The sequence below is a fragment of the Phycodurus eques genome, chromosome 6, assembly GCF_024500275.1.
Source record: "Phycodurus eques isolate BA_2022a chromosome 6, UOR_Pequ_1.1, whole genome shotgun sequence".
Classification (NCBI taxonomy): domain Eukaryota; kingdom Metazoa; phylum Chordata; class Actinopteri; order Syngnathiformes; family Syngnathidae; genus Phycodurus; species Phycodurus eques.
In genome coordinates this window covers 30,704,857-30,729,201 of record NC_084530.1, presented here as the reverse complement: position 1 = coordinate 30,729,201, position 24,345 = coordinate 30,704,857, and the positions used below count along the sequence as shown (strand labels likewise).

Below are 24,345 nucleotides of genomic sequence, written 5' to 3'. Positions count from 1 at the left end.
TATATATATATATATATATAATTATATAAAAATAAGCAGAGTCGGCCGGCGCTCTTCTCGTCCAGTTCGCTATGACGCTTCATGCTCACAGCAATCCAGAATTTTAATGCGGAATAACATTGAGTCAAGTCCACGACAGCCTGCAACCTGTTCATGCCGCTGGCCGGAGCCGCCAAAAGCATCCACCCCCTTGCTCGTCTTGTGTTTAATGGCTAAACGTGTCCGACAAATGGAAACTGCCTGGACCGTAAACGTGATGGAGTGCAGTTTTACAGAGTTGACCAAAGTGCTTGTGACTCTACTTTTATTTTAATGAAAGAAATAAGAGCATGTTAAAGCATACATGTATGTACAGGCACATACATGATTGATGTCAAATATGAGGTGCCTTGCTATATGGTACCAAAAAAAAAAAGGCAGCGTAGTAAATGTTGGTTAAACTTGTGAAGTTTAAACAAATGCATTCATTCTCAACTATGTTTGAGTCACTGAAAATAAAGTTGCAATGTTATTCAGTTGTAATTGAATAAATTTAATTTTGCACACAAAAAAAAAGTTGGGACATGGTGGGAAAATAATTTTGTTTGCCATTGATGTCGATTGTTGTCTGACTTGCAAAATGGATGGAATATTATGGGGGCCATACCGTTGCGAATATATACAATATTGTATGTAGATTATGACAGTACATTTTTCTTTTCACTGTGTCATTCGTAAGTTCAATATTTGCTGCTGTGTACTTTGACATTTACATACATGACTTAGATTTGATGAAGCAGAGCCATCCCAATGTTACGTCGAGTTGTTACTGACCCTCTGCTACATGAGAAAAATAATACATTATTATTATAGAGCAGCAGTCCCCAAAATTAGACTTGTTGGATCATCGGTTAAAATGCTGAATGTGTTTTTTTTTTTTTTTTTTTTAAAATCAGTTTCTTGGCAAAATTTGATTCGTTAGGTGTCAACAGCAACAAAAAAGCATGCCGTTTGACTGCTTCCTTATTGTCACTAGTGCACTAGCAATATATGATGCGTTGTAAAAAAAAAAAAACGGTCCTTGTGCTGAAATTGTTAGTCCTGATAATTGATTTTTCAATAACAATACAGATACTTTGTCTTTCATTTGATGCAATTTAAAAGAAAGACTGCAGCAGGAGGAGGAGGAGGAGGTTTATGGTTCCTTCAGGTTGTGCTGATTGTTTTATGTTGTGGGTGAGAAAGAAAGGAACGCTCTTTGCCAATGAAGACGTTAAAACGACTGCTACAAATCAAGAGTGTAACTTTCTTCGTGGGCAGAAATGTACAAGTGTGTGTGTGTGTGTGTATACGTTTTCTGCCTGAACTGGAGGAGCAAAAATAATAATAAAAAGGGACTGTCATGCTGAAACAAGGCCAGCCGCAGAATGCCTTTCATCACGACTGTCGCTGCTGGAGGAGATCGCGATGTCGGAGGCTGACAATTATCGTTCACGTCGTAGAAGCCCGCTCGCGCTTCTAGTTGGCTTTGCTCCTTTGCAGCTCGCCCCATGGGCCTTCTCGTGCGTTGTCACATTTTGACCACCACCACACTCGCTCCGGCCCGCCCCAGACACAGCGGCGCTACCTGGTGAACACAAGAACCACATCATCGGCACTCAATCACACAACTCTAAATGTAGGCACACAGTCCGTAGTTGTGCCAAGACGTTGTTATTTCAGCTTGACGTATTTACACCTCGCTGTGAGCAATCAACAAGATGCTCGACTGGTTTTGTGCGATGTTAGGCGGAGTTCAAAAGCGTCAGTCTGCTGGCGTCGTTTACATCTTAAACCCGCCCTCACGTTATGTGTCTAGCGCGCGGCAGGATGACGTGACAGGAGAGGAGGGGAACACGTCATTCGCACAGCTTGTCCTCATCCTCCCCTCCGCTCCGCCCGCTGCGCATCTGCAAAACATCCACTTTGGTCGGAGGCCCTCTGATGCTGCGCCGCTCGAAAATGACTAGCGGATGAGGCGCGGAGACGAGCGCCTTCGCATTCACGCCGCCGTACTAACGACAACACTAGCGGGAGGAAAAGGTCACATCTGCGTAACAAGGAAAGCACGGCGAGCCGCACGACAGGTGCCGGCGGACGCACGCGCGCGCGCACCTGAGTCCACTCGTCGGTCTGCGGGTCGTAGGCCTCCACCGTACTGAGGTAGACTTGGCCGTCGTAGCCGCCGACGGCGTACAGACGGTCGCCAAGGAGACAAACCCCCACCGCGTCTCTGCTGAGGCTCATGGGGGCCACGGCCGTCCACACGTCAGTCTGAGGGTCATACCTGTACGCGCGCGGGGCAAAACACAGGTGAAGAATAGCATTTGTATTGTGAAGATCAACAGCATTACTACTCTCCTGCTTGTGCTTTTCTTTTGAGGTGATTCTTTCATGTGGGATGAATCCCCTCCTCCAACTCTCAACAAGGAATATTTGCAGTCAAAAACAAGAGGCGACAGTAGCGGAGGGTTTCTTAGCGGTTTCAATCAAACAACCTTGGTTGCAAATTGCCCTTTTTATTGGTCAAACTGCAATTCAGGTAGAAACGCTTTCATCGACATCTCTCGCTGCTTCCCTGCGGTGATGTAGCGCCCGCTGGCGATTCACAATGTTGTTCTTGCAACAAACTAGCCTTTAGTTTCACAAGAACAGATCTTTTGGAGATCAGATGTTTTTTTTTTGCAAAATCTTTTCTTTTGTCATGAAGGGATGACACCAATTGAGCATCGTGCATCACCGGAAGAACATAATGACATAACAGTCGCGGTTAGCGCGGCAGCCTCACAACTTCGGAGATTTGGGGTCGAATCTCAGCCTTCCCGTCTTGTTTGCACGTTGCAAAATTTAGCATGTTGGGTTAAACGGAGACTCGAAATTGTTCATTCAAGTGACGTAGTGATGATTCGCGCTACAGGAGGTGGTGATGGATGGATATGTATATAAATCTTTCTTTCTTTCTTTCTTTCTTTCCAGGTGCATTTTCCATGTTAGAAATGTCTTGATTTTTGATTTTTCTTTTTACGCAGATGTGTTTCTTTTGTATGTCCAGTGCAGCAATCGGAGCAAATGTGTGTTTGACGCTCAGCGTTACCGCTCCACACAGTCACTCAGCCGCGACGCCAGAGACGAGGCGGGGGCATCGTGACCGCCGATGGCGTACAGGAAGCCGTGCCACGTGGCCACGCCCACGCCGCCGCGCCGTTTCGCCATGGGAGCGCAAGCGGTCCACCTGGAGACGGAGGTCGGCGGCACGAAAGGGTCAGAAGAGCAGAAACGAGCCGAGCGGCGGCAAATGGGGAACGACCTGTCGGTGTGCGGGTCGAAACACTCCACGGAGCGCAGGCAGGAGGAACCGTCGCGACCTCCGACTGCGTACAACCTGAGAAGCAAAAATACTTCGATCATAGGGGGACCGAACTGGAGTAACAGGGTTGCCGTCTTGCATCACTTTCCACAAATGAAATGAAAACATCGTGCTTGTGTGCTTCAGACAGGATCGGCTCCTATTTGACACAACAACTTACTTGCTGTGGAGTACTGCCACTCCCGCGGTGCTTCTGGGAGTGGCCATGCTGGCAACGAAGCTCCACTGGCGAGCTTGAGGATCCCACCTAATAAGTCAATAAATCAAAGAGGAACAACTTCTCAGTCATTTCATGCCCTCGTCCAACAAAGTTCTCATTTCCTTGAGACGCATTGGAACCAGGAATGAGCTTGTATGAGGTCTTCTGTCTTTCTCCATGAAGCATAAAGTTGGCTGCTGACTGACATACACAATGGTAGAAAACTAAGATAGTACACTTCCCCCATTTGTTCGAAAAATGTACAATCTTTTCTTTTGTCTTCCTTTATTTGAAGTGTTCTCCCATCCCAGGACAAAAATGCCGTGAGGGTTACGACACGTTACGACGCGTGCCGTCGAGTTAGGCTTCGGTCGCTAACTGGCCGCTAGCGGGACAGCGACGACTTTTCGTCTTTGTCTTCCGTGCGGCTCACCAATCGAGGCCTTCCGTCGTCACCTACCGTTTACCCGCCGCTCACCGAATGTGCAAGTGTACCTAATAAAGTGTGAACAGGTCGTCGCACAGGCGGGTAGATACTCGCGTCACACTATGAGGAATACTTATGCCTTAGCATTGTGACTTTTCGATGACTGTCGTCATGTGGTGGTCCGGTCCCGCTTAACACACCGAGTCTCAGACCGAGCACTTGACGGCGCCAGCAGATGCGCCCGAAGCGCATCCTCCTTGATCGTGAGATGTTCCGAGCGCTATTCCTTATCCCCGAGGAGCGTGAAACGCCGGCTGACCTTTCTACTGTGCTGAGGTAGCTCCAGCCGTCGTGTCCTCCTACGGCGTACATCGGCCCCTCCAGGACGGCGACGCCTGTAACAGACATCGCGTACGGTTTGTGTTCCACAGACTTGCGGCAGGTCACCAAAGCGTTCGTACAAGCTCGAAAACCTACGGCGGTATGGTTTGATTGCTTTTGGAGGTGTCAACAGCGCGTTGACACCTCCGCACTTACGAGATTTACACGTCGGAACATCTGTTGTGCCAGATGGGCCCTCGACCTCTTCTCCTCGCGCTCCCCCGAGCACTCGTCAAAGAAAACCGCGGCCGCATGCCTTATTCTACGTTTCATTGTTATGTGGGCTTGCAGGCTCGGTTTAACCCACCCTGCGGGAGTGTCCTTGAACACGCCGCCGACTGCTGAGGCGCGACGCAGAGCCCGAAGCCATCTTCCATTGTGACGAGAACGAAAGACAATTTCCCAGCAGGTGATAAATGTCTGAGACACGTGCACAAATGTTAAAACAGTACACCGATGCCCTGATGCAGGAGCCGTGGTCCCGGCAAACGCAGCAGGACTGAACAAAAGCCTTTTGGGCGGATCGTTAAGAGTTTGAAGGTTCGATTTTGAAAATCGGCCGCATCCGCCCGTGCCTGTTTACAAGTCAAAGCGCTCGTCTCGCTCACATGATAATACGGTAATGTCTGGCTATATCGCGCGTATCGCTGTAATGCTTTTCCTGGCTCAAAGTCGCCATCCCCTTCAACTTCAATGCTGAGCATCCTGATATAATTTGACACGTTGTTAACATTAGATATGTTTAAGTGTATAGGAAATGTGTTGGTAATAAGAGCGTGGGAAAGATTAAAAAGTGGGGGATTGACATTCATGCAGCTTTAAAATATGTAAACAAATGCCCGCCACTTCGCTGATTTCACCTATTGCGGAGTGGTCCAGTGTGCATAACTGTGCTTGCATTAATAAAGCAAAAAAAGAGTCAAACAACAAACGTCTTCGTAAACGACAGCCGACAGAGGAAGCGGAAGAAGAGGCAACAACTGCTAAGAAAAAGAAATTCTTCAGTGAGGAGACAAGATCAGCAGCCCCGGCGGACACGGTTTAGCGCCACACGGGGTTTCCACGCGGCGAGGCTCGAAAGGCTTCCGAGCCGACGGCAACCACAGCAAGGAAGCGCCGAATACTTTGCTTTCATTTGCAACATCCGACGGCCACCGGAACAGAATTCGAGAGCAGACTTGCCGTGAGCGACGCTTAGGATGATGACGTCATTGTCTCTCATTGGCCCGACTCGGGAGCCATCGTAGAAGAGGAACAAGCGTGGGGCTCCCGCTAATTGGAACGTCTACTTGTGCATTCAGCATCATACTCAGTTATATTCGGAATTTCTTTTCCATCTGTTGCGTACGAATATTGTTTTCTGTAAAAGCGCTCCAAAAAGCGGAGGACGGCTTAACGAGTTTACTTTGAGAAGTCGTTTGGCTTCCTCACCGAGGCCGTGTCTGTGCGTGGAAATGGGCGGCATGGCACTCCAGCTCTTGCAGCGAGGGTTGTAACACTCCACCGTGTTGAGGGTCTTGAGTCCGTCTCGGCCCCCCACCACGTAGAGGCGACCCTCCAGGACGGCCGCGCCGAACTGGAGCCTCCGACCGCTCACGGCCGCCACCTGCTTCCACGTGTCCCGCCGTAGACAGTACTGCTCGATGCTGGTGGCACCTGCAGGAAGCCAGATTTAAAATGACACGACAGTAGAAGGTCCAAAAGCTATAATATACAGTTAGACAAGAATGAGTGCATGAGTGCGAGTGAGTGAAACTGTACACAAGGCCAAAGGTTTGCTGGTCAGTAACATCAAGCTCGAGCACTTATTCCAACCCTGCTGTCGTTGTCATAAGGTCTTAGATGAGCTCTGAAGAATTCCTTCAATTGAGAACATTAACTGGCAGGGAGGTGATCAAACACCACGCATCGCATCGACCTTCTGTTTTTAATTTCAAATGTGAAAAGTCGCACAACGGTCAGATCCTGTTCAAATGGTCCGAAAAACGAAAAACGGTGTTCTTGCTTTCCCCAAAACAACAGGATTCGAAGTGAGCGCGGGTCGATCGATGATACGGTAGACAGACAGACAAGTACAACACACTAAGGAAGGCTACTTGATACCAGATTAACGAACGGACTTGATATCGCACATCTGACAAAATATTGTCCGATGTAATGAAAACGAGCCATCTGCGACACAACACAGATTTGATTCGACTGCATGAGCGGAAATCGAGAGCGCAAAAGCGTTGTGACGTGTGATGATTCACTTTGTGCGCGCATAACATAGTTTTGGGGAAGATCGAGGGTTAGCGTGTCCCATGGTAGAGCTTTCCAAATGTGCCGTAAACAAAACTTCAGAAAGAACAGACTCATCAATCATCAAACAAAAGGAAGGATCCGTACTGCGTTGCGTTTGCTACCTTTTGTGGCGTCCGTTCCGCCAACGGCCAACATGGCGCCGACGGTGGCCTTGCGGGGCCGCGTGCGCGGGCTCTGAAGCAGGGGCCGACGCTGCGGCAGGAGGTGGTACTTCATTCCCTCCAGCAACAGCCGCTGGCAGTCGGCGCTGTCTCGGAGCGCGGGGCTGGCCTCCAGGTCTGCTAGAAACTACAAAAACAACACACGCGGTACAGTACAGCAGACCGCACCAAATAATTGCACGCGTGCTCGACGCGAGCGTCGGCCGGTGCGATTGCTGCTTGCGTGGGAACTCGGGTCGAACGGAAGCAGCTGTCATCGGGTTGAAAGAGGAGATCACAAACGCACACGAGAATCAAACACGTCTCGTATCTGAGCATCTTCCTCCTCTTCGTCTCTCTCTCTCTTAAAAACACACACAAGCGTCAATGCATCGATCTGGAAACAAAACAACCACTTGCGTGTACCCTGCAGCCGACGATCACATTTAAATCTAAGTAGATGGGGCTGTGATTGAACATTATTGCGTACATACGGTCAACACACAGAGCAGCAGGTGTGTGTGTGCGTGTGTGTGTGTGTGTGTGTGTGTGTTGGATATGAGCAACAGTAAAATCCTCAATATTTTTGCACTTGGTTTTTTTCCCCTTACTCTGCAATCCCATTGGCGCAGAAAAGAAAGACGCCAGCCAAATGACTTGAACACGCTCACTGAATAGAATCAATTTCCGCAGCGTACAGCGAGGCAAGCAAACTGGATAAGCAGGCTTACAGGCCGCGCACAAACCTGCAAGCGCTCACACACACGTTGCGGTGAGCCACGTGGAGGACACGGACACACACACACACACACACACACACACACACACGCAATCCTGACAGATGACATGTTTGAGTCGATGCTAAATTTGATGCATAATTACATCCCGGCGGCACGGTGGGCGACCAGTTAGAGCGTCAGCCTCGCAGTTCCGAGGACCCGGGTTCAATCCCCGGCCCCGCCTGTGTGGAGTTTGCATGTTCTCCCCGTGCCTGCGTGGCTTTTCTCCAGGGTACTCCGGTTTCCTCCCACATCCTAAAAACATGCATGGTAGGTTGATGGACAACTCTAAATTGGCCGTAGGTGTGAATATGAATGTGAGTGCGAATGGTTGTTTGTTTCTATGCGCCCTGCGATTGACTGGCGACCAGTTCAGGGTGTACCCCGCCCGCCTCCTGCCCGATGACAGCCGGGATAGGCTCCGGCACGCCCGCCACCCGCGTGAGGAGAAGCGGCTCAGAAAACGGATGGATGGAATTCCATCCTGTAGCCTGCTCGACACTTCCTGACATTGACTAAAAAAAAAAGAAAAATACAAGCCCAAGATTGTGTGCGTGTGCATGAGGTGATGTCAACGAGTGTATTAATCAGTAAATCGGCGTCCTCTTGATGACTAAATCCAGACTCCCTGCTAATGGCGTGATGAATATTTATATCCGCAAGTGGTTCATTTCATAGTTCATTTTTATTGCCGAGGTCAGTCCGTTTGTCACTTTAACGTGACGACGGCTTCCGTGAAAAGGCTCTGGCGCTACCGCTTACTCTGAAGCCGTGGCCGTTTCCTGCCTGCCATCCGTCTCGCCGCCGATTACACGTTACGGCGACTCGTGACCGGGGCATTTATCTGAGGTGAGGTGAGACGGAGGCACGCATACTGCAAAGAGAGCGCAGGGCCACACAGGAGTGGTTGGTGTCTGCTGCAGAGATTTGATCATTTATTTGCGCTGGACAGCGATATCACTCGTCATGAAGGTTTCCAAAGTGTTTGTGCATCCAACGCCCTGGGCTGCAACCGCATCTAAACGTCTGCCACATTAGCCGAGGAGGAGCGAGAGAACATCAGGAAAAAGATGAATAGTCATTTGAAATAGAAACGGATTGTTACAGCAACCATATACACAATACAGCGGAAAGAAAAAACAAAAAACAAACATAGGAGCAGCATTTGAGCGGGACCGAAGGTAAATTGACATTTATTCTAAGCAGGAAGAAAAGGAGACCGAGTGTGAAGGTGTCGCCTGTTGGGCCGCTGGCAAATAATAAATGACAAAAGTAGACATTACGCCATACCAACAGTGCCAAGGCAAAGCATCAAAACGACAAGTGTCCTAAGGACATAACTGATGAATCATACGCCCAGAATGTATTTTGCATGCAAGAAAAAACTGTCAATATGCATGTTTATGTATGCATGATATTGTACATAGAAGTCAGTTTCAACACCGAGTACAGTGCAGGACTCATGAATACGAACATAGGTGGTGTCAACAGTGTGTAGTATCGCGTCTATGTCAATATGCATAATATTGAGATGGACGGGGACCGTGAGCGCTGTGTACAAAGTGAGCCTAACCTCACGAAGGCTGACAAAAGGGCTCACAACACTGGCACAGATATTTAAATACTCTGAACAAAGTAAACACTGTTTCGTAATCGCAAGAGAGATGCTTCCATCCCGGCAGACCGAGTTGCCATTTGACGAGATTTCATTTCACCTTGCACTGGAACGGCGCCCCACTCGGATGCAACGGTTTTTCTTCCTTTCCAGGAAACCGCAATTTCCCTCATGAGATGAAAAAACTGTTTCTAAAGATTTCCTATTTCATTGTAATCACATGACAGCACGTAGGGCGCAGCGCTCACCTGCGGCTGCAGCAGCGGCAATCTGACATGAGCGAGAAGCTGCGGCAGGTCACGTTGTCGCGCCGCCGCGTCGTGACGCACCCACGTCAGCAAAGCGGTTACGACCGTCTCCTCGTCCGGCACGTTGATGTCGTCGGACGTGAGCAGCCTCTCCATCTCGTCCGCCGGAAGCAGCGTGAACTCTTGGGCCCCGACCACCTCCGCAAAGTGTTCCTGGTGGGCCCAGAGAGAAAACAGGGGCCTGGATGAAGGCATCGGGCGGGGTCAAAAGTGTGCTATAATCCTTGATCCTGCCCCTCGGGGCATTTTAATGCAAGCATGCCACAAACGTGTTATCACGCGTTATTGTTTCGTGTAACGTGTTCACCCGCCGCACACCGCGCGATGCGCTCGAACCCGATTGGACGGCACCGTCGCATAAGAAAAGGGGTTAGCAACGTGATGGCGCACGTTGGGCGACGGCGAACGCATGCTCGCCCTGAACAGCGAGCATGTGTTTGCCGTTTGATGCTAGAGTGACAGTACAGCCACAGGCGCGTGACACATTACGAATATAGTCAAGTATTGATGTAAAACACAATAGTTGATGCTTTATATACACCAATTATTTGGCTCGGGGCGGTGAAAACACAGAAATGTATTTTCAGCGTGCGTGCATTTCGATCGGCTGTAAGCTGCGGTGCTACGACGACGCGATTCAAATTTTGAATCGCGGCAAAATCGGTCGGCCGCTGCTTTTGCCAGTTGCCAAAGTACGCACGCAGCGCGACAGTTCAGTCGGGTTCGGCCCCGTGGCAGCCTTAAGACACGTACAATCATTTGGGATCGAAACGTAGCGGGCACCCACCATAGCGTAGGTGTGAGCGACCCTCCGCAGGTCGTGGCAGCCCTGAGCGTTGGCGTAGGAGCTGATGCCGAGGCAATTGGAAGGGTGGAGCTGCTTCACGAGGAAGGAACAGCAAGCTTGCGCCGCGGAAGACAACTGCAGCAGACAAGAGGCGGACAGCAGAGACTCGACGGTGTCCTCCCTCAACTCCAGACGCCCTGGAGGAAAACGTGACAAAAGGAGAGGGGACTGACACACAACATATGCATAGTGGATGATGTGTTATTCTTTAAGCTTAAACCCGAAAGTTCCCATCAAAACAAAGCCTCCCTCACAGTGGCGTGCAGACAGGCAGTGGCCCTCACGATTGCCGTCGGAATTGTTTTAGACAAGTGAAAGTAGTTAGCTGAGACACATTTAAGTCGTTGCGGATCGCGACGACGCTTCGGTCGGAACTGCGACTGCGTCAGCGGAGGTAAGCGTGCCCGTCCTTTTTCGGGCATTCGCCTGCTCGTCAGACGTGCGGCGGCGAGCTGCCGTTCGTATGATACAATTGGAATCAACGACTGCGCAATTAGCGATCGTTTGGCATATTCATATTAGCTTTGTGATGTCGGCGCGCAACGGTACGTGACGGCGACTTGAACACCGCGACAAGAGCTAGCTGCCGTTGCCAGCCAGCCGGGGGTCGCGACTGAATATCTACGTCTGGTTTTCTCACTATATAAAGCTGCAGAATAAGCTGGAACTGGTGAATACACATCACATTCTCACAAATTCCCAGTCTTGTGAGAAAATGGCGGCCTCCATCATCAACTAGATGCAACTAAATACTTGGACTTAAGTCAACAACAGCCGATAAAGAAGACATGCACATTTAACTATGTACCGAAACGTTTTGACGTCTTGGGTTTAGTTCCCTTTTAATCCAGTCCTTATACGACATACTTTACACTATATCTAACTGCAAACTAACACCAAATAATCATTTGTTGAGAAAGAAAGTACAAGCACTTGATTTAAAATGGAACAACCTGTGAAAGCATAACATTACATTTCAAGAACCTGAACAAAAGTCTACTGAGAGGTGAATGCAAAATTTGGCTCACGACGAAGGTCCAGCAATAGTGCTATCGAAGTTAAACCAAAAACTATGACAAAGCGGGACACTGCAATGTGTGAAAACCACGGGCGGCCCGGCTGCGATATAAAACAATCATACCCGTGTAAGCGTACTGCACCAGGACCCACAATGCATCTGGGTCAACACCCTCCATCTTCACCTCGTCCCGCTTGGCCTCCCGCACGTCGCTGGTGAACATGGCCGCAAAGTAGTCGGACACGGACGAGAGAACCAGCCTGTGACAGCGGAGACTTGATATCGTTAGTCCGGAACCGGCGAGGAGCTCCCTCGTTAGCGTCAATCCGTTGCCATCATTAACTGTGCTCGTTTTTCTCATTGTGATACAACTCTCGAGCGAGTTCCAAATTCTGAAAGTCATTTCATAAATTCAGGTCAAAGCATTTCAAAGTGGCCCTCGCATGCTTCCATTTTGCTTCAACTTTCCTCGGAGGAAAATGTACGGGTGTTACTACTGAACGATGACAATCGACGGCCTTTTAATTGCCAAAGCGTCGGCTGTAACTGTGCCAAAAACAAAACTCCCAGCTAATGTTGCGCTCAAGCCGCCCTCCCGCGGACACGCCCCTTTTCCTCCTTCCGGTCCCCTTACTCTCTCTCGTCCGATCACAAATCCCACTCAAACACATTCGCGGCCTCACAGAATTGATCGAACTCCGGCGCAAGCATATATTATCGCAAGTATTCCCTCGTCTCGTGACTTTTCCTTTTTTAATTCCAGCGCCGTAGCGAGCAGCGATCCCGCAGGTGTCGTTACACGAATTGGCCTTTGACATTTCAGACGGCCTGTGACGAAGCGGAGGTGTCCGAATGTGATCGGATGAGTGAGTCAGGGGCTTGGGGCGAATGCATCCGCAGATGGCGGGGAACATATCGTCACGGCCGGGTGGAAACCTCCTCGCTCCAGATGTGGGAAATTTCATATTGCGTCCCAAATGGATACGATTTCGCAAATCGTCTGTTATTTTGACTAATTATCGACCGATCTAAAGTGTTGAAAATGGCTGGCGGTCTTTTGACGATGCAACATTAATGGCTCAATGATGCCTGTTTTTTTTCCAGTTTCCTGAAAAGCGATGGTTTGGGAGGTGCGAGGATTCGGGCCGACGTCCGAGGACGTCTACGCCGGGGAGCGTGAGGCAGCTCGTATTTGGAGGCTGGAGGCAACTTTTGACAACTTCGAAAATATCAACGATGTCGTCGATGAGTCGACTTTGACTCGACTATCATCGACGAACGCGAAGTTGTTCAACCCCTGCCGTTGAGACAATAAAATCAGAACCATTGACCATTTTACACAAGGTGGACGCCCAAAGCGGGGGAATTACACGCAAGCGTGTTCGTGCATGACTCCCAGATTTAGATGCGGTAGGGGGAAAAAAAACAATAAAAAGGAATTTCACAAATTTGAGGACACCTATATTTGGAATAATGTTAAACAGTGCTGCGCTAATGTATTAGACCAGGTGCCCTAAAATAATAGCTGTGTTTTGATAACGGTTAATGCGGCAAAATGTATAAAAGTGTGTCAAATGAAAACGAAGTCCTTGTTTTTGTCAATGATTGTTATATTCTTGTCTTTCCGTGCCCTTCCTTTTTTGGCGTACCTGTGCGCGGGGATCCGCCGGTCGCCGGCCACCAGCGTGACGTCGCACAGCCGTCGACTCCTCAAGTAGCCCTCCATCTTGCGGAAGGTGACGTCAGCGTGCGACGGTGCGGTGAAGGCGCCGTCCTCCGGACACACGCACGGCTCCATCGACGCGCACGAGGACAGCGTGGCGCTGCTGTTGGACGTCCTGCGGCCGCATCAATTCACACACGCGCACGCAAACATATTTGAGGTCACGAGTCGAGGCCTTGTGAGGAAAAGCTGTGCCAGCTGCCGCATTTGATCTTTTTGCCACGCTGGTGCTTCATAGAAGCGGACTAATGAAGCAGAGGCTGACAAAAGCTGTTCGGCGGTCAAACTGTGGAGGGTAAAAGTCCGGATAAATGTATAAAAGTTCAACTGAGGGGGAAAACAAAAGGAAACCCTGCTGCGCTCCTTCAATTCACCCCACTTTTGTTTGGGAAAGGAAGCAACCGAGTCGACTTGAGTGAAAAGGACGAAGCCCAGAGCGGGTCCGCCTCCGGGTGAATTGATGAGAAAGATGCGTTTCGGTCACAGATAAGCAACGAAGTCGAGCTAGCAGGTGGATCATCGGCCATCACGGCTCCCGAGGCAGCATTTCATCGAGGAAAGTCTTTGGAATTCAGCGGCCCCAGTACACAGCGGTGCGAAAACAACTCGGGTCACCTCTCGGGATAATTGCCATCCAAAATCTGAGACGAAAGCGCCCGACATTACAACTGGATTCGATCCGAATCATTCTGGGGAGACGGATCCTACGTTTTCCAGGTCTTTGCGTCCCGCTCGTCCGCAGTCGGTAGCCACGCTTTCCCAAAATCTGCTATTCCAAATGCGCTCATCCTCGCTCGGGCGGCGAGTGTGCTACCCCGACATACGAAACCTCCATTGCGCATCGCTTAGCCTCTTACATCAATATGTGCACATTTAGCACAGAGACAAGAGAGCCGCCAGCATTCAACGGCATTTCCCCACCGAGATTTATCGCCCCCCCCCAATTACAGAAGCTTTCAGGGAATCGCTTGAACTTGACTGCTTCGTTTCAAAGGCAGCATCTGGCGCGTACGTTAGCGCCTTTTCTTCGCTCGTCTTGATTTGTCTACCTTGAGCGTCGCTCCTCCGTTATTCACTCCTTTCCAGCTCAGCAGGTTTTCGTCTCTCATCTTTCGGTGCACTTTCCTCCCGCTCCCGTTTCCGGGCTCAATCTCTCGGGGAGACTCGGCCTCGCCTTCTCGCGCGTGCGCGGACGGATCGTGCGGCGAAAGACTGCCCCGGGAGATGCTTCGAAGTGGGCAAAGGCCGCCATCATGGAGCCTGGCAGGCACTCGGGATGAACAGGCAGAGGAGTCTGTGGCAAATCGAAAGCATTCCAGAACCCGGACTGACGGCAACTACTGCGAGCGAACAGCTGTTCCACATTCCGCTCGCGCCACATGGGTGAACCACTGCCGGTTAATTGGTTACTGGTCAAGATGATTCACCGCGAGAGCAGCATCATTTTAACATTTGAGGATCCACAAACAAAACTAACAAGAACTAAGTTCTCTCTCTTCTTCAGAGGGCCGGGCATTCGAATCAATTCCTTGGCAGCTATCCGTCGACGCTACAAAAGCGATTGTGTCGTGGCACAACGGAGGCAAAATGCACCGGAACCAGCGGAGGCACTTCGGATTCGCGTCAGTCTCACCTCGTTGGCTGGCGAAACTAGGTTCACTTGATTTCCATCCACGCCGAGCTCTGCACTTGCTTTACTTTTTGGGCGTACTTTAGAATTATTCCCGATTCGATACAACGATAGTGTGGAAACAGGAGTGCGGAACATTTCAAGAGAACCTTTCATCCCATGCAAAATCATCCTCGCCACGCCTCTGTTCTTGTTCAGCCTACTTCGCAGAGACCGATGTGTTTAATGAGGTTTTTGGGCTCTCGCGGTATCCCCCGACGACGACCGTGAAGCGGAAAACGTACTGGCTCCGAACCGAGGAGAACGGAGCCACGCTGGTACGGTGCCGTGGAAAAGGGCAGCATCGGGCCAGAGCGAGTGAAAATGGAAGACCCGCTCCAAAATGTTGGAGCGCCTTTGTGGAAAACCTCTGTCCGTTTATCCCGACGAACAATTGCGAGGTCAGAAGTCGCTGACGTGTCACGAGGGCAATGCTTCCCAAAACGCTGTTACGATAGGATTGTCCAAAATATCTTGGTAGGATACAGAATGAAGCCTCCTGAGGATCATAAAGATCGCCGAGGTGCGCCTCGATACAGTACCTCTTTATAGTACTTGGAATATAGTACAACGGAATTTGAGGAAACTTTCACGGTCATATTATAACGCCAGTCAAATCGAATTGATCCATAGGATCCCTTGTGCCAAACAGCAGGCTGCTCTCTCCCAGGTGAAGGAACGCAGGTGATGGAATGAGAACGTACGAGTGTTTATAAAAAAAAAAAAAAAAAAAGAAAAAAGCACTTTTACGGTTAGACGTTCAAACTAAAGCGCTCAACGGCACCGGTGCAATCGTATCGCCCAAACCGTCGTAGCTTCGGGGATACCGACGCCGAGCCGCCTCCACGGCATCTCGCCGTCGGTATGGCAACCGCGACCTGCGCCGCAAGGAACAAGGCCACAGCATAAACCTCGAGTCACGGTCCCGTCGTGATTTCCTTCTCCTCTGCTGCGGCCTCGTATCAATAGCACATTTCTCCATCCTTTTCGTCGATCCAAAAACATGAACGCCAGAGTGTGCCGGAGTCAGTCATAGGACTTGTTCGGCAGTTTTGTCGCGCGCGCGCGCGCGCGCGGCTCCGTTATCTCGCGTACAATCAAATTTCCCATGCAAAAAAATTTCAAATTTTCAAATTGCTTGGTTGCGCCGTCGGAAAGTGCGAGACGCGTGGCGTCATACAAACGAGCAGTCGGGGACCTCTCGCGGTCTTTGGAGACTGACGTCACTGCGTCGACGTCTCGTGTGAATGAGCAATTCGTTGCGAATTGGGCGTGTGCCTCGTCAGGAGGGATCACCGAATCATCACCCAATTCCGGGTCCAGCAGACTCACCTGTTCTCACGGGTGCTGAATTCTACAACGACCACAAGTACAGCACACAACTCTCGTCCGTGACCCAACAAAACAAAGTCACTTGTCCCGCACGTTGCTCCCAATAAGAAGCACGCGCCGCCTCCTACCTGCAGGAGCTCGAGTCGGTATCCGGGGGGTCGCTGTCCTCCCCGCCTGCGCCCCCCCGGGCGGAGGGCTCCCCTCCCAGCCGCGGCACCGGGGCCGGGGCCTCGCCGGGGGGCTCCGTGTTCGATACCGGCCGAGAACGGCGACGCGGCGGCGGCGAAGGCCACGCCGCGAGGGAGCCGCTCCGCTCCGGCCGGCTCTCCGAGCGAGAGCGGGAGCGGGAGCTCCCGTCCGACGAAGCCGCAAACTTTGTGCCGTTGCACAGGTTAGACCCGGCGCCGGCGCCGCCGCCGCTCGTCACCGGCCCGCCGACGCCGGCCGCAGTCGAGCTGCGCCCGCTGAAATTAGAAGAAGGAGGAGGCGGAGGTCCCGCTGAGGAGGAGCGGCCGCCCGTGCCCGTTCGCCTCCCGGCTAAGTCGTCTCGCGGCGGCGGAGGCACCGCCGGGTGACCGAACCACCTCCATCGGATCCTGAGGATCTGCTTGACATCGAACTCCTTCCGCGAGGAAGGGTCGGAGCCGCCGGTCGACATGGCGGCCGCCAGGCCGCCGTTCCGCTCGAGCTCTCCGCCGCTCGGATGGTTCGCGGCCGTCAGACGCGGCGGAGGGACGGACAGAGGGACGGAGGCGGAGGGAGGCGTTCTCCCGGGCCGGTGGCGAGCACGTAATGCAGGGAAGCCGCGAACATTGGCCAAGTGTCTTCGAGCTGCTGCTGCTGCTGCTGCTGCTGCTGCTGCTGCGTTCCCCACACGTCTTACAATCGAAAAATGGCAAATCGTCTCAACGTGAGCGGTACGGCGGTGCAATTCTGCCCGTCTCTCAACTGGACGTCAATGGCATACCGGAGATGGAGGGATGCATTGTCTGGTGTAAAGAAATCGTCGTTTTAGGGCAAATTGGATCCTACTCCGTCATCACAGAGGTGACCTAAACAATCGACAACCGCTCAGATGATGGAGACATTTGAAACGCACTTGTTCGAAAGGCCTACCCTTCGATTCTTTAGACGTTAAAACACAGAATCCTGTGCGTGAATCTATTTTGATTGTATTTTTGTGTGCGTGTGGCTGTTTATCATGTCACTCACTCCTCAGCCACAACATGAGAACTGGCCACAATGTCCGTCCTTACGAACAGCAAGCTCGCTTTCGAGGCCTCTACGCTGCAACCGCGATATTCAAATGTGGCTTAAATCCATCGCTATCGCCCTGAGGAAGGAGAATGCAGTTCACACCTGAGTCGTGTGCCGTTGCAGTTTAAAAACGACTGAAAGTGTTCCAGGGTTATCTGGATAACGTCAGAAGCATGCCTTTTGACATTTGCTGTCCCGCACAAGCGCGCACACACACACAAAACCATTTACCGTCAGCAAACTGCAGTTGCTCAATAGTCCAGGGTCTCAGTTGGGGTATTTTGTGCTTCATAATGAGCCTGTACACATTTTCAATGGGAGACAGGTTTGGACTGCTGGCAGGCCAGTCTATTACTCACGCTCTTTTACTAGCAAGCCACGCTGCCGTAACATGTGCAGAATGCGGCTTGGCATAGTCTTGCTGAAGTAAGCACGGACGTCCCTAAAAACGACATTGCTTGGATGGCAGCAGATGCCGGCCTTTTAACTTTGCGCTGATCACAAATGTTTTCACTTCCGTTCGAGCACGGGCCCAGAGAAGCCGTTTCTGGAAGTTGTTGATATATGTGTGTATATATATGTGTGCGCTTTGCGACACATATATATATATATATATATGTGTCGCTTTGCGTTGTAGAGTTTTAAATGGCATTTGTAGATGTAACGAAGAACTGCGTTAGCTGTCAAGGATTCTGAAGTGTGCCCGAGCCCACGTGCAGGCAATATCATCGACACAATGATGCGGTTTTTCTTAAAGCAGGTCACGGGCATTCAGTGTTGCTTTTCGGCCTTGCTGCTTACGTGCAGAGATGTCTCCAGATTCACGGAATCTTTTTGATGATGTGATGGACCATAGATGATGCAATCCCTCAATTCTTTGCAACTGTACGTGAAGAAACTGCGCTGGACTATTTGCTCATGCGGTTGTTCACAAAGTGGTGAACCTCATCCTAAACCGAGCCTTTTCGGGGATGCTCCTTTTATACGCGATCGTAACACTGAGCGGTTTCCAATGAACCTGTTCACCCGCGGAAGGTTCCAAACGGATGTTTTTTGAGCATTCCTCAACTCTCCCAGCCTTTTGTCACCCCTGTCCCGGCCTTTTTTGGGAAATTGTTACAGGCATCAAATTCGAAATGAGAGAATATTTGCAAAAAACTAACAACATTCATCAATTTGAACATTAAATAGCTCGTCTTGGCAGTGTATTCAATGGAATATAGGTTGAAAAGGATTTGCACATCATTGTGTTCTGTGTTTACAGTTGCCACCATGTCCCAACTTCATTGGCAATGGCTTTTGAATTATGGGTCTCTTGGCTGTATTGTGCCGTCATCCAGGCTGAAAAGTCAAAATGGACGTATTTACGACACGTGCGGTGCACGCGCACGTCTAGAACAATGACACGGCGAAATCCCATTCACGCGTTTCACACTTGATAATCATCCCGTTTGTGTGCAGTCAGCCACGCGCATACAGTACACAAGCGACACACTTAATTAGCGCAGAACAACACCAAGAGCATACACACAGTAAGGTGTGCTTTCATGCATCAGTGTTCTCTTTCCCTCTTTCTGTATTCTTCGCCATCCTCCTGCTTTGCTCCCAGCCAACTCTCCGCCTCCCGATTTCAGTTGCGGCGTTCTCGCTGCGATGCCGTGAGCGTCGATTCCTTCAGGTGCGGACCCGCAGGGACAACCGAGTCATTTTCCGACACCAATCACCCTATGCCGCTCGCGTACACAAACGACCGGCTACGTATACAATGTATACGAACGCGTGCCGCAACACAAAGTGCACGACTAGATTCTTTTATTCTTACAAAATGCACAGTAGATGTACCACGTCGTCATTATTGATCACGTCGGGGTACAGATACAAATAGCTATATTGTCGCTGCCTGCTATCAAATTACGCACACTTGGTGATCCTCCGCATATTCGAAGCCATCATTGACTTTGCCCCTCAATATATCGCCAAGCAGAGTTGGCAGGTTACAAGGAAAAAAACAGTTATCCAGTGCAGTGAAAAAGCATTTCCCACTTCTCAAATTCAGTTGCCCCACTTGAATGTTGAACATCGTCAGACGATAAATATCGCACGCGCTCGGTGCCTACTTGCGTTGCGCGATCGGACAATACGTCCGTCGGTATGCAGACAGGCCCGTCCTGGGGGGGGACTCGATCGTTCCTCAACATTGGCAGCCACAGATGGAGGAGTGTGCGCGTGTCTGAATTATAATGACGCTGATATCTGGTGGCGCGCGAATAAGCAGTAAATGACATTTAGACACACGCCATTTCATTTGATCGTTTCCCTATTATCCTCCCTGACGTCGGTCGATGCGGAAGGAACCCGGGTCGAGGACGGCATCCTCGGTGCTCTTCATCTGCATGCACGGCGTGCGCGTCTTAGCTCCGGGTCGTCGTCCTCCGAAAAGAGGAGAACGAAGCGCGCGCTTCACGTCGGTCGAGCAGTCAGCATATTGGCGAACGGTATTTAAGACGACGAGCGTCTCGGCCTGATGATCAGTGGAGCAGCGAGTCCGTCTCCACGTTTTGATGAGCCCCTCTCATGACCTCCTCAATCCTGCCGCGGATTTCCTCACTCGCTTCTGTCCATTCCATTTCCGAAGCTTCTGCGAAAGGTTGGCCTGACAGAGAATATTGTGAGAAGGTCGCCGAACATAAATGTGATCCGAGAGACGGCTAGACAGCTGGGAGAGGTCAGGGGTTGAATTCGCTCCCGTGTTTTATTCCGCGCGAGTGTTGCGAACGCGCAGCCGGGAAACGGGCAGCACGGCGAGCGTGGCACAGACTGCGGCCATTTTTACCATAATCGTTAGTGGCGGTGAACGCTCTAATTAAAGGACAGACACGTCCGTCCGAAGAAACAGCTCATCCTGCCATTTCTTTATTTTCCATTTCTGTAGGAGACGATACAATTCATCTTATCCAGCGTCAGACTGTCAGCGACATATATCGCAAAATTTAAAATGATGAATTGTTTTCTCCCGTGAAATCCATCGAAGGACCCGTGACTCAGGGAGATGGTAAATGTTCTTGACCAAAATAACAAGTAAGAGTCATGGCTCGAAAAAGTCTCTCTCTCGTTCATAAAGACACAAGGCTTCACAGGTTGGAATGTTATATAGGGGGAAAATCATGGAAAGCACACACACACTGACACGCACGAATGCACATAACAGCTCTACTCAGGCTCTCGAGCTGTTGTCCCTTAATGGTCCGTGAGGGAAACGGGAGAAGAAAAGCTGGGAGTGCAAGCAGAGAATGCAAACTGCCACATTTTAACCACTTTTGGTGTCTCTGCTCATCTGTTCGCCTCTTCCACGGGAAGAGAAGAAAAGAAAAGAGCAGCACTATCAAAGTTCGGGCCCCAGCCGGACACTGTGTCCCATTCGCTGCTGAACACACACACACACACACACACACACACATTCTCATCTCTTCTTCCAATTTCCCCAGCTGAAAAAAAACAGCTATGGTATCTGTGTTATTTCCCTGCTTTTTTTTTTCCCCCCATACTGCTGCAGTGTCCTCTTTTCCTGTTCCCTCTCTCTGTAAATGGGCGGAGAGAGGAGAGGAAGTGGAATGCATGAGACTGAGCAAGAGATGGAAAATGAGAGAGCGAGAGAGCATTCACAGCCAAATAAAGAGCAGGCCTTAACAATTGAATCTGCCCCCAAGCGGCGAACCAATCGCGGACAGCCCATCGCCGCCGCGGAAATGAGAACGAGACGACGGCTCCTCCGTACTGTGATCAATTATTCGAGGTCAAAAGCTGGTCTGAAGACGCCTAAATGTTCAACGTCAAACGTTGGAACCAAAGAGAGCGAATCAAACGCGTGAGCGGAAAGGAACAAAACTCTACAGTCAGTGTTGCCACGACGACCGGTACTTTTGGAAATGTAGTTGGTTACAATTACAAGTTGCCCTGTTGATGTAACTGGTAATAATAGTGTAACGATTTCAATCACTTGCTCAAATTAATATACCTAATTACAATTGATTACATTTTGCTGACTTCTTAATTTTGAATGGATGCGTCAGCAGGACCCTTGGATGTTTCTTTCAAAAAATGAATTAAAACCATAGATAATTATTTTGGAACGAACCAAATTCTTATAATATAGTATAATCATTATTATTATATAATTATAACAAATTGGAATTATTTGTTCTCTACACAAATACTCAACTGAAAACAAAGCATGATGAAGTTTAAATACATAAGAAATGTGTTTGTTGCATTACACGTGGACTGCATGTGGAAAACCACCATACTATAGCATGTTGACCTAATGGCAAATGTGCACAATGTAGACAATATCACTTCGTATGACAAACCGCATCAGTGAATGTTCCATAAAAAAAAGTCCAAAATTGTGAAGATGAAACTGTTCATTTTTTCATTTTGTCATTTAATTAGATCATCCAGTTGCATGCGATTAGTTACTCCCCAACGCTGTGTACAGTACTGAAAAGGTAAACGTTGAAATATTCAACGACAGCGGATGACTACAAAGTCAAAACAAGTCTGCTGGATCACTTTGATGTTCTTGCCACACATTTGTTTCCCCACGACAGAAAATGTCAATTAATTAGTTTGTTCCAGACTCAAAATAGATAGCATGTAGCCAAATGCTATTTAGTACGTTAGCATCCGCCTGGTAAAAGATATTTTGTACATGCAATATCAACTGTGAATTGATACTTATCATGATTCATTATATTTCTCTTATTGTACACAGCCGACGTCCGATCAATTTCTCGATCCGAGGTTATCGTCGCGCATTCCGTCTGTGCCGTCGATGGTAGCTTCTGGCGACAGAACTGCTGCTGCATCCGCCACAGCGAAATGAGCACGTCGTGCCTGAGGATCATTTGGAATGTGTGGATGCGGCATTCTAAGTGAAACAAACTGCATCCGCGAGCTCGTCTATTGTTTGGCCTGAGGAAAGTCACCCCCAAACATAAACCTAAGAGAGAAAGGGAGAGAGAGGCAGGCTGGAATATGGATGCAATGGAATTGTCGTAGGAACAAAGAGAATATTTTCGACGAGAACACAAACGAGGGGGGCTGCCATCGGGGTGGCCAAAACGTACCTCCGCCCCTGTATACAAGCAATTCAAAAGTCTGTTTTCCATCGAATGTCCCCTTTAAAATACGTTCGCAATGTTGTTACTGACATTAGGACGTCGGAATAACAAGTTCAAACATGAATAAATTGCTGACATTCAATGTAAAAGCACAGTAAATTCAAGTCAAGTCGTCCTTTGGCGAGCAAAAACGTGAGTGAGAAAGTCACAGGCGGTTTCTTTTATTGCACTGATGATGAAAAAAAGAAAAATCGTCGTCGGGCTCAGGCACGGACGGGCGTAAAATGGCCAATCTGGCCTCCGAGCGCCAAAAGGCGCTTTGTGGCCAAGTGCAGGATAAAAGAAAACATGCTGAGAATACAAATGAGCACATGGTTAGCTTTCAGCCAGAGATAGTGACTCAGCATTAATCGGCACTCTGTGGGATCATTCCAGGAGGGGTCATTTCAAGGACATCGGCCGCCGACGCGGGGAGCTTTTAGCTTTCACCTTGTTTGCCGAATGAATTCCATCAACAGATGAGAGAGTCGATGGAAAACAGTTAACGGAACAACGCGATCGCTTGCTCTGTATTATATTTCGCATGAAACTACCAGCTCGACACGCTTGTTTTACAGCGAGAACACGGATAAAACGAGCCAGAAAGAAAAATGTGTTTGATGTTTTTTCTCCCCAAACATCAGCGCGAAGGCCCATTGTAGTCGCGCGGGTGAAAGTAGTCGAGACGCTTCGCAGCGGTTTTATGGCACGGAAATGCTGCGCTCATCTTTCATCATCCTTTTCCAAGCGCTCTACGTATAGCGCTCACACACACACACACACACACACATTTATCTAGCCATCTTCAGTGGACATAAAAGTCTACACACCCCTCTTTTTTGTGTGATATAAAAACACCTGCCACCATTTAGATTGCCTCTCATTCATCCCAACTCAATGTCAACTGTTCTAGTAGGCTTTTCCTGACATTTGTTGCTTTCTAGCAGAAGCCTGAAGTTTTTGGGCTAACACTTTGACGGCTCCAGCTGAAGAGAAACGGCGCCGCTCGTGCGCCGATGCAGCGTCGGCGTTCTTTCGGGGGGGTGAGCAGCGTTGTGTTTGCGCCAAACAGTTCAACTTTGGTTTTAGCGGACCTGAACACATTTTTCCCATGTGTGTTTGCGGTATTTCAACAATGAAAAAGTTGCAAAATGATTTTTTTTAAATCACAAGACCAAGCATTATAATATTAGCTTGTATTCTTTTTTTTTAGATCCACGCTAGCGACCAATCTGTAGCTCTCTATCGCTTGTTCGTCAGCTAGCTATTTGTCATGCTGCGTTGAATGTGTTGGTTTGCGGTTTGATTGTGTTAATGATCCATTTTTATTGAAAGCGCTGCAGGCAAAAAAGTATTTTCCCAAGAGGCCTGTAAAATTTGATGGTGCAAATGGAGACCAATAAAGCCCTTTTAAGTGTAAATGTTTATGTTGAGTCATAAAAACACAACGAGATATTCTCAGGTACCTTGACAAGCATGCGGATTTTCACCCAGTCAGTTGAGAGAGTGAAGACACATTTTTATCGTTTGCGCTCAGAGTTGTATTTTTGGGGGGGGGGGGGGGGGGGGGGGGTGCACTTAGAGCTCATTGACTTAAAAAGATTTTATTGACGTGGCACTTTCACACCCCGAAAGGTTACAGACAGCAGAGGGGAGAGCCAGAAAGTCAGACAAAGGGGATGGATGCAATTCTCACTCGTCGGCAAAGGAGTGACCTTGAAGGCCCGTGAAGGACAATAAAACAGGATTATTCCAAGATGGTGGAGGAGGGAAGAGAAAGAAAGGAAAAGATTCCAAGCAAC

At 49.5% G+C, this 24,345-nt stretch overlaps 1 protein-coding gene across 3 annotated transcripts; it reads right to left on the bottom strand.

Annotated features, from left to right (window-relative positions):
- Nucleotides 1-45: 45 nt before the first annotated feature.
- On the bottom strand, nt 46-16,844 carry klhl5 (kelch-like family member 5). Of its 3 annotated transcripts, none has more exons than XM_061679146.1 (13): nt 16,256-16,844; nt 13,053-13,241; nt 11,527-11,663; nt 10,326-10,522; nt 9,479-9,691; nt 6,798-6,984; nt 5,824-6,048; nt 4,331-4,406; nt 3,546-3,632; nt 3,326-3,400; nt 3,113-3,250; nt 2,134-2,305; nt 46-1,606 (listed from the first exon to the last, which is right to left on the bottom strand). In XM_061679146.1, the coding sequence occupies exons 1-13, from the start codon at nt 16,783-16,785 to the stop codon at nt 1,550-1,552; spliced, it is 2,283 nt and encodes a 760-aa protein (XP_061535130.1). In that variant the 5' UTR covers nt 16,786-16,844; the 3' UTR covers nt 46-1,549. The 3 variants fall into 3 exon arrangements, with proteins under 3 accessions (XP_061535130.1, XP_061535131.1, XP_061535132.1); XM_061679147.1 differs by having other exon boundaries at nt 16,128-16,347; XM_061679148.1 differs by lacking the exon at nt 16,256-16,844 and adding an exon at nt 14,176-15,496.
- Between the last annotated feature and the right edge of the window lie 7,501 nt (nt 16,845-24,345).